This window comes from Arvicanthis niloticus, chromosome 20, assembly GCF_011762505.2.
Source record: "Arvicanthis niloticus isolate mArvNil1 chromosome 20, mArvNil1.pat.X, whole genome shotgun sequence".
Lineage (NCBI taxonomy): Eukaryota > Metazoa > Chordata > Mammalia > Rodentia > Muridae > Arvicanthis > Arvicanthis niloticus.
Window position 1 is genome coordinate 48,623,221 of NC_047677.1, and position 17,970 is coordinate 48,641,190.

The following is a 17,970-nucleotide window of genomic DNA, read 5'->3' on the forward strand; positions in this document are numbered from 1 at the left end:
GGCTTCTTCCTCTGACTTGAGATTTTGTCTTCCTGTAGCCCCCCTGATGATGGTTGGCTCACCAAGTTCAAGGTTGGATCAGGGCATGTCACATGAGGGTTGTGGACCAATCAACCAGCCTGTCTGTCTTGAAACTGCCCACCCCTAACCAGAGGAAGAAAATGATCCAGAGCTGTAAGGCCCTGTTCTCAAGAAGACCCTGCATATTGAGCTTCTGGAGTGTGTGTCCCAGTCCCCCATGACCTGCTTTCAGAGCCTTTTTCTCTGTGTGCCCCCTTTGTGTGTATTTTCTGTCTCCCAATAAACACCTTCCTTTACCTGCTGATTCTGTGTGCCACGTGTGAGATTTCCCTGCCGCCTTGTTACATTTCAGACTTTTTGCCTTTTAATTCTTTAACTGGCAGAGAAAATGAATCCAATCCAGGACTTTAGACTGTATCATTTAAGACCTCTAGACTGTATCAAGACACACCAAGAAAAAAGAAAAACACAGTGATATCAAGAACAAGAGTTAGGGACATAATTATATAGCACTCAGAGATGCATGTATAACACAGTCTATGAAAAACTATCTCTATACATTAGACCACTCAGATGAGATGAAAATACTGTTTGTAAAATTTAAAGCCAATGCCATGGCCACCCAAAATGACAGACTAAGAGAACATGGTCATATGTCTAACAGGTTGAACTTGTACTTAAAGCATTTCTACAGAGTCAGCTCTGGTTTAGGTGTTTACACTGACAGAGCCTATTAGGTATTTAAGAAAGACATGACATCACTACAAATGGAAGAGGAATATGTCTTGGTCACTGTTTGAAGCCTTCATTATGCTTATACAAGTAAAGAAAAAAGCAAAGAAACAAAAAAGTAAAAGAAAAGAAAAAAAAGAAAAATCTATAGAGAAATGCCCCTTATGAATATAAATTTAAAAAATTATTAATGAAAGTTTAATAACTAATATGAAATAAATAAACAAATAAAGCTGGCCTGGTGACACATTCCTGTATCCACAGCACTGGGGAGTCTGAAACTGGGATGTCAAAGCCGTTCTCAGAGCTCATACACTACAAAGCACATGGCTGACTGGATTTGGTCAGCTCCCCACCACTTGTCAGTCTCCTGTGTAAAGTGACTTACAGAGTCCTTATTTTGAAAATGCCAAGGAAATTCTTCAGGACACAAATTTAACAATTGCTGTCAACATTATATCTATGTATTCATAATAAAAGAACACAACTTAAAATGTATAATATTTTTCTGATAATGCATCAAGAATTTTTATTTGAACTAGCAATCAAGATAAATATAACAAAAAAGGGATAAATTTGACAAACAACATATACAACCCATATCCTGAAGATTATAAAACAGGTGAGGAAAATCATAGGATACCAAATGAATGGAAAGGTGAACCTTATCTGTGGAGACGACCAAGTTTTGGTGACAATCAATTCTCTCTTAATTCATATTAGATTGGGCACAGTTTTAATGTAAATATGTGTGGCTTTATTCAAGAAATTGCTATTTTTTTGGGAAAAGCGAAGGATAGAATAGAAAGAACAATTTTCAAAGAGAAGATAGAGGGAGATTTAGGATGCTTGATTTTAAGGCTTTTATACAGTATGTCAAGACAATGTGATATGAATGTGTGTGTATGGTATATGTTACATATATTCTGAATATAAGTATATATAAGTATTGGGGAAATATTTTTTAAATAGTTGGAGTTGAAATAATTGAGTATCTACACACAAAAATTGAATCTATACCATATGTTAAATGAAAGCCTGAGGAGGATCACATTCCCAGGTTCTAATGTGAAATGTCCCCCACAGGAGCACACGTTTGGACATCTTGTCAACAGCTAGGGGCGCTGTTTTCAGAGGCTGCGGAACCTTATGTGCAGAGGTCTATTGAACAGAAATCGGTGTCGGACCTTGAAGGTGACATCTGCTTCCGGTTCCAGTCCACTTCCTGATCGGTGAAGATGTGAACGAGCTGCACAGGAAGCTGAAGCTGCTACAGAGGAAACTGCAATACACAGCTCGGCCATGTCTTACCCGCCATGATGGACGGAGCCCCTCCTAAGTGTGAGCAAAAATGAGTCTTTCCAACCTTGTTTCTGTCAGGTGTTCCATCCCAGGATATGAAAAGCAATATGGTAGTTTTAAACATACTAGAGAGAACTTGAAAAAAAAATCAAGAAACAGAAGGGGTACACCAGAGAGCCAATAGAGATGGTGGTGAGTCAAGACTGGAAGTAGGCGAGGGACTGAGGAGGGCGTGGTGCGCAGGCTCAGCATCGTGGTCCTCCAGTCCATGGGAAGCAGTGATAACAAAGTGGTCTGTCTGTCTTCACGTAAGAGCTAGAGGTAAGAATCAATGATGCCGGAGAACTCGGGTGCTCCAGGGGCTGCAGAGGGATTTGTAGAACATAAAGATTGGGATTTTGTTGGATGAGTGTGCAAAACCATCCGACATGTGTTCAGCGTGGAAACCGGGCACAGGCTCACAGATGAACAAGTAGGCAATCTGTGTGAATTGATCACAAGGGTGCTATGAAGATCGTGAAGAGCTACAGGAAGCCGCGGGGAAGGAAGGGAGTCGTCCTCAGGCCTCCATGAGTGTCCACACACACGTGACATTCACTCACACATACACATATACATACACACAGATAAAATGATTTAAAAATCCAATCTAAAAATATTTTTTAATATTCTGGGGACTTTGATTGTTTCTTTACATCTTAGACTATGACACCTCATCCCAGTGACTCCTTCACTGCACAGTCCCAGATGTCTGTAATTTCCTAATAATCTCTTGTATCATTTCTTTTATGTCAATTTCCTCCAGTTGCACTTCTGTGCTTCTCACAGGCCTTCTCGGTGACTTAGTCTGCCGGAGACTGGTGATGTTGCCTCACTCTCCCTCCTCATTGGCTGGATCAGAGACCAGCATCTGTAAAGCCTCTTTGTCATGGATGTCTTTATTTCAGCTTTAGTGGTGAGTGTGAGGTTTAAATGTTAGAGTTTTGGGGAAGGGAAACCCGTGTGGAAAGTTCCCCTGTACAGGCGCATGCCTCCTGGAGAGTCCTGCTCCTGTGTCTACAGAGTTATGTGATTTCAAAGGAAATTATCGCTAGGGTGAGCGATAGGACTGGGGACAGAGCACTCTGAGTCACAGTCAGGCCATGGCTGCTCTAGCACTATCTCCTGTGGAAGTGAACGAGCATTCAGTGTCACCACCTTAATGTATGTCCCTGCCAGGAAATCTAGGAGACAGGTCAATGGGACGGGACCGACTCTGAGTCAACCACATGTGTGCTCCTGGCTCAGCTCTGTCAGTGGAATGGATGGCTGTAGACCCGTCAGGTAGCAGCTGCTTCTCACAGCTTCTCAGTCAACACTGTTTCATGGTTTGTTAGGTGTGAGGAGAGAGCTGGGGACAGGGAAACAACTAAAGTCTCTGTGACCCCAAAGTGTCTAGGAGGGTGTAGAACTCAAGAAAAAAAATGGCACCTGGTCCAGTCTTTCACCCCACTCATTATAAATAACAAAACCCCAAGTTAAACTTGGCTTCTTTCTGTGCTGTGCTGTTGGAACTGGGACCCTGTTCCCAATTCCATGAGTTTCCATTTGGGTCAGACCGGTGAGCAGGAGCATTACCAGGCCCCTGCAGCTGTAATAGTTTCTACAGTGTTTCCTGTTGCTATGTTGGCTATGTTGTTTCTCTGCTTTTACTGTGGAGAGTGAACCTCTTACCAAGTACCTCACTGTGTACTCAGAATACTGACTCACCCAGTTACCACACTGTTCCCTGAGGTGGTGTTGTGACAATCACCATTCACATTAGAGATGAGGAAGCTGGTGCAGAATCACTAAACAACCAGTGTGAAGTCCTGTAGAGTGAAAAATTATAAAGACCATTTTATAAAATATATACAGGCTTTTCCTTTATCCCTAGACCTGAGCAAAAGAATGCAGGTTCCAGAAAGCGGAACTGAATGTAAGATTTCAGACCTTCACTGCCCTGGGATACATTCTGGGAGGAGGACATTATCCCTGAGTCAGAGGACACTTGCTGGATTAACATTCCTCAAGCCTCAGGGAAAAGAAAATCCACCTGTGGGTGGGGAAGACACATTCCTGACCACATAGAGAAATGCAATTCACCTAGGAGAGACTGAGAAATAGCTGGGCAAGTGACAGGGCAACAACTGAGAAATAGTTGAACAAGTGACATGGCAAGACCACATTTTTGTGAGGTGTGGGTGTGCAGAGTGCTTTCCACATGATCCTGAATTATTTAGGTTTGGGCTCCTCTGGAATGTTCCACTATTTTTATGTTATGTATCCTTGACAACCCCTCACCCCCCTTCACACTCCCCTGGTTTGTGGTTTCCCCCTTTAAAAACCCTTCTCAGACTGACTGGCTTTGTCAAACTCTACTCCTGCGTGGGTGAGCAGTTTGACCATTGGCTGCCAGCTCTCTTCCCTAATAAACCTCTGCTGATTGCATCCAGGTACTGTGTCTTGCGATTTTTGGGTGGCCGTGATTTTCCGAGACTTGAATAAGGGTCTCCCGTGTTTGGGGGTCTTCAGTCCCAGCAGTCAAAGATGAAGAAGCCACAGTTGGCATCCAAGCAGTCTGGTTTCAGAGGAGCATGATGTAAGTGTCTGCCTCATGCCTCTCATTGCTGGTGGTCCAGCTTTTCATGTGACCACTGTCACTACCCACATGGGACAACTGGACTAGTTTGCCTGGACTTTCTTCTACTTTTCCCCATGTCCTGCATGGATTCTGTCGCTCTTTCCTCTCAGGTCCTGAGGGATGAAGTCTGTGCAGACAGCTGTGTGGAGAGCACAGGGTCCACAGGTGTTGTAATATCTGGTGTCTGCTTGAGTAGCTGTTTGATAAATGAAATCAAACACTTAGGAGTGACATGAGATGCATAAGATGCAGGCATGACCACAAATGTACACACTAACCACTGTTCACAATGGGGAATCTGAAGTTGTACTTACATTGTTCTTTTAGGTAGGGTCTTATTATGTAGCCCAGGCTGACTTGTAACTTGCTCTGTAGACCAGGTTGGCCTAGAACTCACAGGGCTCCATGTGCCTCTGTCCCCCTAGTTCTGGGATTAAAGGCATGTGTGAGCAGATCTAGCTATACTCACCTTATGTAGACATTTAAAGGTTAAACAGACATGTATGATTAATAAACATTGTGTTTTCACATAAATAAACAATTAACTATGATCAATTTCAGCTGGCGACACAAAGCCCACACATTTGTGCAGGGGCAGGTGCTACTGCCACTGCTCCTCCTTCCTGGAGGGCCTGTCCTCTCTGAGTTTCCACATCCACGGGGCTTGGCTTATGTGGGGATGGGAGAGCTGCTTGTCTTCTCCATTTTCAGTGAAGATGAGGTGAAGGCTTTTAATTCATTGGGAAGAGCTCTCCTTTGAAAGAGCAGAGTTATTTGTGAGACAGTGAGAAAGGCCAAGGACAGACATCATAGAGAAGGACTGAGGCGTGGGTCTGTCACCTGAGCAGCCCAGGTGGCACCGGGCGCTGCCTTCACCCCCAGGATTCTCCACAGCTTGCTATGGATGCACACATGGAAGCGATATGATTCCTTGGCTCTGAGAAGCCATGTTTTTGTGGGTGGTCTCTTTCATTTGGACTCTGGTTTGGGTCAAGAGGAACAAGTGGGTTAGAGAGAGGTGTCAGGGCCTCTGCTGTTTGTTCCATCTCTGTCTCTAGGTCATGGACGGCTGAAGTTTTGATCAGAAAGGCCACAGGTGTGACCAGGTGGTTCCCTCTAGCCAGATCTCTGATCACCAGGCCTTGTCACCACCAATTGCCATCGATTTTCCCTTATAATTGATACATCTGCCGGTTGTAACAGATCCTTGAAGCTATTTTATGATACTGTTACCTTCAAAGTTTTTTTGCACTTCTAAAAGAGTTCAGGTGGTGCTTAGAATTCAGGGTTAGATTTAAATTTAATTTAACTTGTGCTGTTTTTCAGTTAGCATTCATGGTGTCATAGTGGACTTTTAGTAATTTTTCCTTGTTTATTTATTTGTTTGTTTGTTTATACTGGGTTTTCTGTTGCATATAGTTTTAAAAGCTACTGCCTGGGATCAGCCACACTGCCAGCTCCTCTCAGCTTCCCTTGTTTTACCCACTTTTAGCTCTGAGAGGTGACCACACTACCAGTCCTCTCCTGAGCTTCCCTTGAATCCATAGATAAAAGACACACACAAAGTTTGTTCCTTCATAATTTGTCTTCTAGGTACAACTGCTGGGTGCTATTATCTCCTGCCTGGAAATTTGTGCCCTTATCAATTTATTATCTCTGTCTCTGTACCTGCTCTAAATTTCAGTGGCTAGTCTCACCTACCTCCTGCCAAACATCCTTGGCCACCTGCATGTAGTGGACGCCATAGGACCAAGTTCTCCCTGAGACCTCACATGACTGCTGCATTCTTTGTCCTCCAAAGCATGGCAAAAAAAAACCTCTCCCTTCCTGTGTCTTCTTTTTTTTCTTGGGACCTGGAAGTCCCACCTGTACCTTAAGCCCAGCAATTAGCCCCCGCCTTCTTTACTGACAAATCAAGAACTAATTGGGGAACAAGACCTTTGCATCAGAACCTCCCCTTACATTTTTCTATGTAGTTCTTGGAGGTCTGACATGTGTTGTTTGACCAGGATAACTCAAACTCCTGGACATCCTGTTTCAGCTTTCTAAGTGCTGGATCACAGGTGCAAACCACCACACCTGGAGATTATTATTATTATTTTAAAGTTGGGACCTGGTCATTTACCTACCCTGCTATCAGACTCCAGATCCTGGTTACATCTTCAGCTTCATGAAGCCCTTCCAGTAGCACTGTGGTGGTTATCAAAATCAGACTATAAGGTGCGAGGTCTCCTTCGGCTCCCAGTTTACAGGTTTCACCCGTAGTTCCGTGACTCCGTTTCCTTTGGGTTGCAGTGAGGCAGATCATCATGGAGGGACACAGAAGGGAAAACTGCTCATCATGGCAGCCTGAAACCAAGGAAGTGGTATAGCCTCTACATCCCCAACACACCCTTGGCCATTTCCTTCTAGGCTCCACATCCTAAGGCTTCTGCCTTCTCTCAGTATTGTCCTGAGCAGCAGCCAGGCCTCTGATACCTGGATTCTCGGTAGCCATTCAAGATGGAGGCTGTGAAGCAGAGAGTGATGTATGGTCAGGTTCCCACAGATCACAGAGATGTTTACAGATTACATCTGCTTCAAGCCACTGCCTGTGCTGTGCTTTTCTTCTGCAAGTGAAGTTGGATCTTCTGAGGTTCAGATGGCGTCTGTGCTCACTCTGCTGCCTCTGTGACTCTGGCTTTTCTAAAATGTAACTTAAAGAGAAAAACTTGCAGAATAATAAAGCCCATATTTTATATTTATAATGAAAGTTAATAATATAACCCATTGCTCAAGAGCTGAAGAGTGGAAATATCTAAATAACTTCAAATAGACTAATGAAATCTTGGGGGTAGTTGCTTGATATATATTTTGTTGACTCATTATTTTTAGCATTATATTAATAGTGTCGTTAGGAGCCATGGGGCCCTGATGGTGCACTTGATCTCTGAAGTGGACACATAGAGTTCTGGGTGACCCTTTGGTGACAAGTTGATTACTAGCTTCACACTTGGCCCCACTGAAGAACCACTGATGTTCACGGGATGCTGGCTGAGGAGAGGGTTTCTTCTTGAGTTCCCTGGAAGCAGTCCACAACTGTTTGATTCTACACGTGTCCTGAAGATGTCCTGCGTAAAACTCTGGCCAGTATGAATGGCAGTTTGTCTTCTGCAGCCAGATGGGTCTACACTGCCCTCAGTCTAAGTGCCCTGTCTCCACACAGAACCACAGTGTGAGTCAGGGAAGACACCATGGGATGAAGTTTGGGATTCCCCTCCTTTCAAGCCAGGGCAGAAGTGAGTGGCAGTCTTGTGTGAGACAGGAGGGACAGGAACCCTGCTGAGGACTCTAGAGAAGGCAGGGCTGGGCAGAAGGAGCTGGCAGAAGCCCAAGGCAGTGGTGTTCTAATGTGATATCAGCCAATCAGAAAAAGGACTCCTGATGATGCTTCTGTTGCTAGGTAAAAAGGATGTGTGAAGATGCCTGGGAGAGCTGGAAATCCCCTGTGTGGCACAGGCTTTCCCTCACAGCCCCAGGACACAGCCTAGGGGGTTTCATCTTAGGGAAGGTGCAGAAGAGGCACAGGCTGCAGATTATTGTGTGGAGGTCTGAGGTGGTGGCTGAAGACACTGAGAGCATCCACCACCACGGTCCCTGAATGGCCATGTTTGTCTGCTAACCCATTCGAGTTAATGGTTCTCCTTCATGCTCCCTGCATAGGCTGAGATCTGTATATCCTGAGCACAGCTGCTGGTGGGAATCCAGGGCTGTCCCTCTCTGGTTCTCTATATCAGGGACCCAGTGTGGACCCTGGAATGCTGCAGTTCACCTGTGCCGTTGGAGCCCTCAGGGGACGCTCTTGTTGCCCATCCCTGTCTCTTTTCTCTGGTCAGCTCTGCTTTCAGATCCCAACCCCTGTTTAACTAGGAGCTAAAATGATAGAGATAGTGTCGTTGTTCGAGAGAAAGAGACTTATTGTTTGGTCACTGGCGTTTGGTGGGCACTGCTGCAGCTGACAGATAAGTAGACTCAGGAGTGTATACTCTGAGGAAAGACATGTTGGAAGCACACGTAGATAACTCTGTCTTTCAGGCTGACACAGTGCAGTGTGACAAGGCTGTGGCCGTCCCTTCTTGAAGCTGCTGCTTTACACCAATCGCCCTTTGTCCTTGAGATCTCAGGCAGCTGTATCTGGAAGCCCTAAAAGTTATGGAGTTTTCCTTTGCTGACATCATGGTTGTGGAGGATACAAACAGCAGAAGAATCCACAGGAGAAAACTTGGGCTGATTAACTTCTGCATTTTCATTGGAATATCATGAACACAGTGGACTCCTGCGTGGGGAAGGTGCATGAGCCAGCAGGGCTGGGACACACATCAACCTGCTGTTTCCCACACACGACAGCTCATGCTTCTCACTGTTAACCACACCACACTGCTCTCGTGTGAGCTTGTCAACACCCAGTGCACAGTGCAGGGAGCATGGGTTTGCATTTTACAAAGAGAAGTCCAGGATTAGAAAGAGGCTCAGTGGCTCCTGAAGAACTCTGCTTCTTCACCTGAGGCGCCTCAGAGGGTCAAACATAACAAAACATAATTTCTCTGCCCCTTAGTGCCCATCACACTCATTTTCCCACTACAACATCAAGTGTAAGAACAGTAGATGTGAAATAATTATCCCAAAGTTGTCTCTACTTGACTCACTTTTCTCTTTTGGTGTTTAAACCTCAAACACACACAGTCTGCAGTTTGGAAAGGTTTACTCTGTAACTGAGAGGAGCGGTCACCTCAAATGTCCATCCAGTGGGGCTCCATGAAGAAACAGACCATGCCCTGCAGGGAGAGCCTTTGCAAACAAAGTCTGCCCAGAGACAGATGACAGATGTCCGCTCCAGTGCTGATTGGTTCCTCTCGTGGGACCAACCCCCAACCTCTGGGGTTTCAGATCACTAGGCTACAGAACTTCACTTTCTGAAGGGGACACAGAAGGTGTGAGTCCTGGTGACTGGCATTCCCTGTCTTAGAGATGGCTCTGCAGACCCCCAGCCTCCTCCTCTCCGCAGCTGTGGTTGCGCTGATGCTGCTGAGCAGCCCAGGGACTGAGGGCGGAGACTCCCCAAGTAAGTGAGGGCAGGGCTCTTCAGAGCCAGCACTCTGGGGGCCTGGTTCTGAGGGACCCTGGGGGCCCTAGGATGGGTGGGGGGCAACATCTGGTTTTTAGAGCAGTCTTTTACTATAGTTTTCCTTTATCTGAAGAGAGGCTGAGACTCCATTCTCATTTCTGTGTTCTAATATTGAAGTTAGGATGGTGCGCGCCACAGGGCGAGCCTGACATAGAAAAGCAGAAGAAGACATAGTTTAAATCGACCACCAAAGATAAGACATGGCACGGAGTTTACAATACCAGCCCCACTCCCACCCTGACCCCAGGACCTTGTCTGGAGGAAATGTCAAATTCTGAAATGAGGAAATAGATCGGCGGTGGTCTGTGGTCCTGGTGTTTGAGGAAAATTCTAGATGTGGAGTGGAGGTTTCAGAGAGCAAACTCTAGGCGTCTAACTCTGAGAGAAGTCAGCGGCCAAGGAGTCTAAATTTTTCGCTCAAATGGAACCTAGGACTTAGATACGGGGTTTGTAAATTGAATTTCCAAGAAAACATTAGGCTTAGAAGGGAAATATGTGGTACATACCTGTGTGTGTCCTAGTTCGGAGACCGGAGAGTGCTTTATAGAAAGCCCCAGTCCCCGTAAGCCGGTGCTCAGAGGTGGCGTCAGTCTTGCAGTTACACCTAAGATGCCCTGAGTGACCGCGCAGGCAGGCAGTCCCCAGAGGTTGCCTGGATTCCCAGTTGTCTGTTTTGCAGTCTCTCTCCTGAGAACGCGCGCCCCCTAGGGGCGGGGAGGTCAGGTCCTTGTGCACACAGGAGAATCTCACGGGGTGGGATTGGGGGGTCGCAGAAACAGCCGAATATTCTGTTTTTCTTTTGATCCTAGTTTTATTAGTTGGTTGAGAATTTTGTACAATTTTGGTCTTATTTTACCCCCTTTTTCAGCTCCACCCAGATCTACCCCCCACCCAACTTTTGTTGTTCCCTCAATTTTTTTTCCAATCGTACCAAGTACAGTTTGTGCTTTCTGAGGAGTATCCTTATGAGGACGAGCTCGGCTGTCGGCTCCCTCCCTTGCTCTCCCGTACCCGGGGGGAACTGCTCCTGAGCTCCGGGAAGCGGGGTCCGCGCCGGCGAGTCCCGTCCGTCTAAGCGCGGCGGGGGCGGCACAGCGACTGCCCGGCCCGAGGCCCCGAGGCCCGGCGGCCCCGGAGAGCGGTCGCCCCACGCGGGAAGCCGGCGCGGGTGGGGCCGCGGGGATCCGTGGTCCTCGCTGTCCCCGCGCTGACCGCGTCCGTCCGCAGGGGATTTCCTGTTCCAGTTCATAGGCCAGTGCTACTACACCAACGGGACGCAGCGCATACGGCTCGTGACCAGATACATCTACAACCAGGAGGAGTTCGTGCGCTTCGACAGCGACGTGGGCGAGTTCCGCGCGGTGACCGAGCGGGGGCGGCGGCAGGCCGAGTACTTCAACAGCCAGAAGGAGCTCCTGGAGCAGATGCGGGCCGAGGTGGACACGGTGTGCAGACACAACTACGAGGGGCTGGAGCTCACCTCCCTGCGGCGGTTCGGTGAGCGCGGCGGGTCCCGCGGGGGTGCGGCGGGCCGTGGGGTCCGCGAGGGGACACGGAGCCAGAGTCCCGGCGTGAGGAGCGGCCGTGGCCTCCTCCCGTCTGCCCTGCACCACCCCGCGCCTCCTTGGAGTCACCCTCCTGTCTCACCTTTGCCCTCTGACCTCTGACCCCTGGCTCTGCTGTGACCTCAGTCACCTGTCAGCGCCAAGGCAGGAAAGCTAAGCAGGGATAGGGCCTGGGGTGAGAGGGGGAGCGGGCGAGCGCCACGCCCGCGGTCACTGTGGTTACTCCAGTCATTCTGTTCCCTGACTCCGCTGTCCCTTGATAGGGCAGAGGTTGTCCTGTGACGGCTGTTCGCTGCCTGGCGCTGACCTGAAGGCATCACTGCCATTTTCCTCTTTCTCTGAGGTAGACTGTGTTGACTTGGGTCACACTAAAAGTGCGTGATACAAAACCTGAGGGACTCATTTCCATCACATTCCCTGATACTGTGAGAGCTTCTCACAGGTAATGCCAGTGAGAGCTCGTCGTCTTGTTCAGATTTAATATCCTACATCAGGACCAAAGGTTAACTGGAAAGGTTGCTAACACTTTCCCCTCTTGCTTTCTGGGTGGCCTTATTTGTTATTCAACTGTTGGCAACTGGTTCCTCACAGCAAGGGGACAGATTAACCTGACTGAGGAAAGAAAACTGGGGCAGGGAGAGGAGAAAATGAGAGAACACAGCGTGTTCTCAGTTCATGAAACACGTTAAGTGTGAATGCTGTTTTCCTCACTGAAGGGTTAACAGCACCCGGTTAGAAGGCTTCTGACAGTGGCCGTGATGTATCAAAAGTCGTCCCACTGTGCACCACAGTCTGAGGGATGAAGGAAAATGTCGAACTGAAGTCTTTTTTGCAATTTTTTTCCCCGAAAATTGTTAACTTGAAATCGGGACAGTTTTTCTTTTGTCTTGTCTGTTTGTTTTAGAAAAACATTTTATTTTATATTTTGCATAAATAAAAATATTTTATTTACACATAAATTTTAAAAATGAACAGAGGGTTTACAAAGAAGGTTTCTGTGGGAAGTCAGGGCTGTCCTAGAACTTGCTCTATATCCCAGGCTGGCCTCAGACTCACAGAGATCCTCCTGGCTCTACCTCCTGAGTGCACCTCCACCTCCTGGCTTCTTCTGTCTTACTACATTTGACATTATATAGGAACAGGGCCACACTGACTGTTGTTTTCTTAGTTAAATTTGTATTTGTGGAGTTGATCTCCATTCACTGGGAGAACCCAGGCATTCATCCCCACCTTGCCTCTTCCCTGAGGGGAGTCTCCACGTGGCCCCCATCTCACTTACTGTCTTTTCTGTCACCCAGAGCAGCCCAAGGTCACCATCTCCCTGTCCAGGACGGAGGCCCTCAACCACCACAACTTGCTGGTCTGCTCGGTGACAGATTTCTACCCAGCCCAGATCAAAGTGCGCTGGTTCCGGAATGGCCAGGAGGAGACTGTGGGGGTCGTGTCCACACAGCTTATTGAGAACGGGGACTGGACCTTCCAGGTCCTGGTGATGCTGGAGATGACTCCTCAGCGGGGAGAGGTCTACACCTGCCACGTGGAGCACCCCAGCCTGCAGAGCCCGGTCACAGTGGAGTGGCGTAAGGAGAACTATTTTCTTACACTGTGGGTCCCACAAGACACAGAATTTTAGCTGTCATTATTATTACTCTATCCGTCCAGTGCCACCCACCCCATCACTTGTTCTGCATGGTCTGCTTCCACTACCAAGCCAAGAACCACAGGGAACCATATCTTGCGCCTCACAGTCAGGGCATCAGGAGAGCCCTGACCTGTCTGCCCAGACAGCAGTTCTGGAGATCACTACATACACTGGGGCCCTGGAACTTGTCCCTAATATCTGGAGCAATTAGCAATGATAGCTAGTGACTGGGTATTTTAGCTGAAGATTATAGATAAGTCTATGAGGTGCAAACATCCACATATCCCCTCCCCCACCACTGTGCTCAGAGCTCCTGGCCCTTCCTGGCCGTGGATCAGAACACAGAACTGGATCCTGCCAGCTCCCTCACCTCCTATGGCTCAGGCTGGACTGTGGGCACTCAGTCAAGGCTGTTGTGCCCGGTGGAGACAAAAGCTGACTCTGGGCTCTGCTCCCCAGGGGCACAGTCTGAGTCTGCCCAGAGCAAGATGCTGAGCGGCATCGGAGGCTGTGTGCTTGGGGTGATCTTCCTTGGGCTCGGCCTTTTCATCCGTCACAGGAGTCAGAAAGGTGAGGAGCTCTAGGGACCTGGGGGTGAAGGGCCATGCTGCAGGAAGGAGCTGGGCTGAAGTGGGAGGACCTGGGCCTCATTCTGTGACTCCTGTCCCTGTCCATCACTCTTGCTGGCTTCTTTCAGGAAGTTTCCACCAATGAGAAAGCATGGGCCTTGGTTTCCTTCCTTCCTGTGACAGTTTCATCCATCTGTGGGCAGTGCTCAGGGTCTTAGTGAATACAGACAGGGAGAGAACAGCTAAGCTGAGGACCCATTGCACCTGGGCTGCATGAGAGAGCCCTGTTTTTATAACAACATCTTTCTCTATGTGGCTTCCTTTTGCAGGACCTCGGGGGCCTCCTCCAGCAGGTAATATTTCAGCTCTTATCTGCGGATGGTGCAGGGGTGAGGGTGTGAGGGAAGGGTGGTGCAGGGGTGAGGGTGTGAGAAAAGGGTGGTGCAGGGGTGAGGATGTGAGGGAAGGGTGGTGCAGGGGTGAGGGTGTGAGGGCAGGGTTGTGCAGGGGTGAGGCGAGAGGGAAGGGTGGCAGGGGTGAGGGTGTGAGGGAAGGGTGGTGCAGGGGTGAGGGTGTGAGGGAAGATGTGAGGGAAGAGTGTGAGGGAAGGTGTGAGGCAGCTGTGCCTGGCACAGTCCTAGTTCACAGTCTGTGCTGTGGGGTTGAGAGGGTCACAGCTGTTGTCACAGCCAGTGTCTATAGGAAGCTCCAGGGGTTGTCCCCAGCAGGACTTTGCCACCATCACTTGAGTGGTGTCTTGAGTGGAGCCTGAGCCATGGGTGTAGATACTAAGAAGTTGTCTGCTCTGTGCCCCACAAGGAGACTATGACCATGGACATTGGCAGTGTCAGGAAAAGGCTGACAGTCCTGCAGAGGAGACAGATCTCTCCAACTTACCCAAAGATCAGATCCTCCATATTCCCTGGGAGGGTGGTGGCTTCTCTTCCCCCTCCCACACATTTGTGTCCTGTGAGGCTCTGTGTCTCCCCCTCCCCCCCCCCCCCAGCTGCTTTCTTTCTTGCACAGGCAATGGGGAGGAGACATGGCCAGGACACCAGCTGTCTTTGTCTAATTCTATGGGATTCAGAAGAGTCAGGCATCTCCAGGGCACTCCTGTGACCACTCCCTCTCTCTCCCACAGGGCTCCTACAGTGACTCAGAGTGTTTTGAGTGAGTTGATTGTCTCACACTGTAATGCCTGCATGTCCCTGCTCCAGATTCCTGTCTGTATCAGCCTGCCACTCTTGGATTCAGAGTCTAGCATGATGCCAGTGTATCCAGCTCAGCTCTTGTAATCACCAGTCCCCAAGTCTGTGGCTCTGCCCCTGGGCTAATTCCAGAGACATCCATGTACAAACCCCAGGCTTCTTCTCAAACCCCAGGCTTTCTGCCTCCACTGTTGCACTCAGGCTGCTTGGTGCACTGAAATCATTGGCCTTTTTCACAATTAAACATATTCTGAATTGTTTGTATTCTGAACCTCTGTAACTGAGTGGGATGGGTGGGAAAGCCAAACGGTGGGGAAGTAGCAGTTTCTACTACAAAGGCAACCAGGAGCACCCTGGGCTCCATGTAAGGGTGGGCAGAAGAGGCAGGCGCCAGCTGTGGCATCCTCATGGCCACGAGTTCTGCTGTTGGTTACACTGTTCTCACCCCAGCTTCCTTCAGGCTGGTGAGGACACAGCACGTAATCAGAGCAGAACTGTTGGGGACGGATGCCATGACCTCTCAGCAGTATTTCATGTGTGTCCTGTGAGGTCACACTGACTGAGGCTTACCTTCATTTTTGAAAGTATATAACCCACAGTTGTAGGGAGCCGCAATATAATCTACCACCCCAAGTTGGTGCTAGCCTTGTGTTTTCCCAGAAGTAAACAATTATCTGCGCAGATGTAAAGGCAGAAAGCCCGCCAAAAGTCACTGAATGTTGGGTGGTGAGCGAACAGCCAATCAGAAGTGAATACATCACTCTAGACTGTATTTAAGCCAGGCCCCTTCCACAGCTCAGCCCTTCCGAGTTTTCTACGTGTGTGATACAGAGTAAAAAGCCTCGTTTTGCAGTAACTACCCGATCTCTGCGTCTCGTGTATTCTCTTCCACGGATGGTAAAGGGCTTGGGGGTGCGCGTTAGATCTGGTGCCGAGAACCTGAGAATTTCTAGGCACGCAGGAATTTCCAGGCGCAACAGAATTTCTAGGCGCACGGGAATTTCTAGGCGCAGCGGAAGGACCCCGAGACTCGAGGAAGGTTGAAAGACTGCAGGTGTGCGAGGTGCACCTTTAGGAGATATGCCGGATGTAGAAATTGTGGCAAGTGGATTTACATTCACCGCGGCCACTCCATTAATTAGCCTCTTGCTTATATTGCATTTGTTTTATGGCTACTCTGGCATACCAGAACTAAAGTGTGTTAGTAGCAGGCTACAGGGAAGGCCTGGTGATAGAATAGGGTGTTCAAAGGGAACACAGACTGCTGCAGAGTCCATGGAACCACCGGCAGGTGGGGAGAGGTTGGAGGAAAAAAGAATCCTCTTTTATGAAAGAATCTTTGGGGAGGCAGCTACCTGTGCGGAGGGTATCGGTGCTGGGATAGGACTAAGAAAGCTAGCGGCTTGCTGGGGTTTGAGGGCCCCCTGCCGTGCTTCTCGGCTCCGACTGTGGGAGGACTGTGGGAGCAGGGACGCAGCGACGCAGCCCGAGTTGGACCGTTACGGAAGCCTCTGCATTCCGCTACATGCGGCAGGCAGAGCAAGCCAGGCGGTGGTGGCGCATGCCTTTAATCCCAGCACTTGGGAGGCACAGGCAGGCAGAGGATGCCTAGGCGGAACGTGCAGCCGCCTCTTGTGGGAAAGGGAGGCTGCGAGATTGCCTAGGGGCTTGCTGCGGGCCTGGAGGAGAGGCTATTTGTGCTTATTTCACAGGTGAAAACAATTTAATTTGGGTCCCCACAGCCGCAATGGCAGAGCGAGGCCTGGAGTCGCCGCCGCCCCCCCACCCCCCAGGTGCAGGCGCAGCTGCTGGAGCTGTCTGAGGAAGCTGGGTTGCAAGATTACAGTCTTGAGTCTCCAGACACGGAAGTTCCATTTGTTGATGGGTATACCGCCGTGGGCCATGGTCAGATACATAGTTAAACGGCCAATATTCCATTGGCTACAGTTGGTATAGCTCAGCCGAGAGTTTAAAAATTTTTGATTTGCCTATGTTTATAGAGAAAAGATACAACACGTGTCTTTTAAGGTTTACAGTTTAAATTTAAGGCTTTAAGTAAAAGCAAAATCACACAGTTCAGGCCTGCGCCTGAATCGCCAAGCCTCACAGCAGGCAGAGGGAGGTTAAGTGCATTTACATTTGAATTAGGACAATGCAGTCTGAGCTCTACAGCTCAGGAGCCTTTTATCCTGGGTCTTCACCGACCAGGTCTTAGAAATGTGCTTATAAAATATGGTTCAAATGATTTTATTTCCTCTAAATTCAGAGTTGTTGAGGATGAGATGCTTTAGATTCCTTTAATGTGTGTAAAAATTGTTAGAGAATAAGATTGGCTTTTATCCGATATTCTAATGGGACAAAAAAGATTGGTTATTAAATTAATCCAAAATAAAGTTCAAATTTAAGATTTATACAGCCTAACTTGTCTTCTCCAGCTGCCATTTTAATAAATGCTTATATTATCCCTTTACATTTCTGGTAAAGGTGAAAGGTTTACAGGTAATAAATTTATTCATAATTTCTAAGAGCCCATAAAGCGATATTTGTTAAAAATAATTGCTTCAAAAATGATTAATGTTTTACATTTTATATATATATATATATGTATATATATATATATATATATATACATATATATATATATATATATAAATTTTGTTGTTGCTTTAATACAAAAAGGTAAGAGGTTAAATCTTTTGGTGTGTATTATTCATTGTGTGATATTTTATTAGCTGATTTCTCTAAAGAAATTTTTTCTGCAAGCTATTGCTTCAATATAACGAGCTTTAAAAATATTTTTAATGTACTTGTTACTTCAAAAAAATTCAAAGACAGTGTCTTTCAATATTTGAGTCAATTTGGCGTTAGAAAAATGACTCAGCCATTAAAGGCTGGACTTAATTTAAAATATAAAGGCTAAACTCCCAGCGGCCACGTGGTGGGTGACTCACAACCATTTGTGGTGGGGATCTAATGCCATCTTCTGGCTTGTGAGTGTACATGCAAAGGAAAATGGTTTACTTTTAATCTTGATTTGCTCTTAGTGATTTTTAAAAGTTGTTAAAAGATATTATTTGGCTAAAACCTCATCTTAAGCTTAACATA

General features: G+C 47.7%; 1 protein-coding gene and 1 long non-coding RNA gene across 4 annotated transcripts; one reads left to right on the plus strand and one right to left on the minus strand.

The window, feature by feature from the left end:
* Positions 1-1,254: 1,254 nt before the first annotated feature.
* Positions 1,255-11,002, minus strand: LOC143435204 (uncharacterized). Of its 3 annotated transcripts, none has more exons than XR_013105297.1 (5): positions 10,813-11,002; positions 10,388-10,686; positions 6,847-7,413; positions 5,032-5,144; positions 1,255-4,913 (listed from the first exon to the last, which is right to left on the minus strand). It is a non-coding gene; the product is annotated as an uncharacterized LOC143435204 (long non-coding RNA). The 3 variants fall into 3 exon arrangements; XR_013105296.1 differs by having other exon boundaries at positions 6,847-6,999; positions 7,196-7,413; positions 10,388-11,002; XR_013105295.1 differs by having other exon boundaries at positions 10,388-11,002.
* LOC117724945 (H-2 class II histocompatibility antigen, A beta chain) lies at positions 9,648-15,129 on the plus strand. The gene is made up of 6 exons (XM_034524947.2): positions 9,648-9,818; positions 11,109-11,378; positions 12,745-13,026; positions 13,548-13,658; positions 13,987-14,010; positions 14,799-15,129. The coding sequence occupies exons 1-6, from the start codon at positions 9,725-9,727 to the stop codon at positions 14,810-14,812; spliced, it is 795 nt and encodes a 264-aa protein (XP_034380838.1). The 5' UTR covers positions 9,648-9,724; the 3' UTR covers positions 14,813-15,129.
* The last annotated feature ends 2,841 nt before the right edge of the window (positions 15,130-17,970 follow it).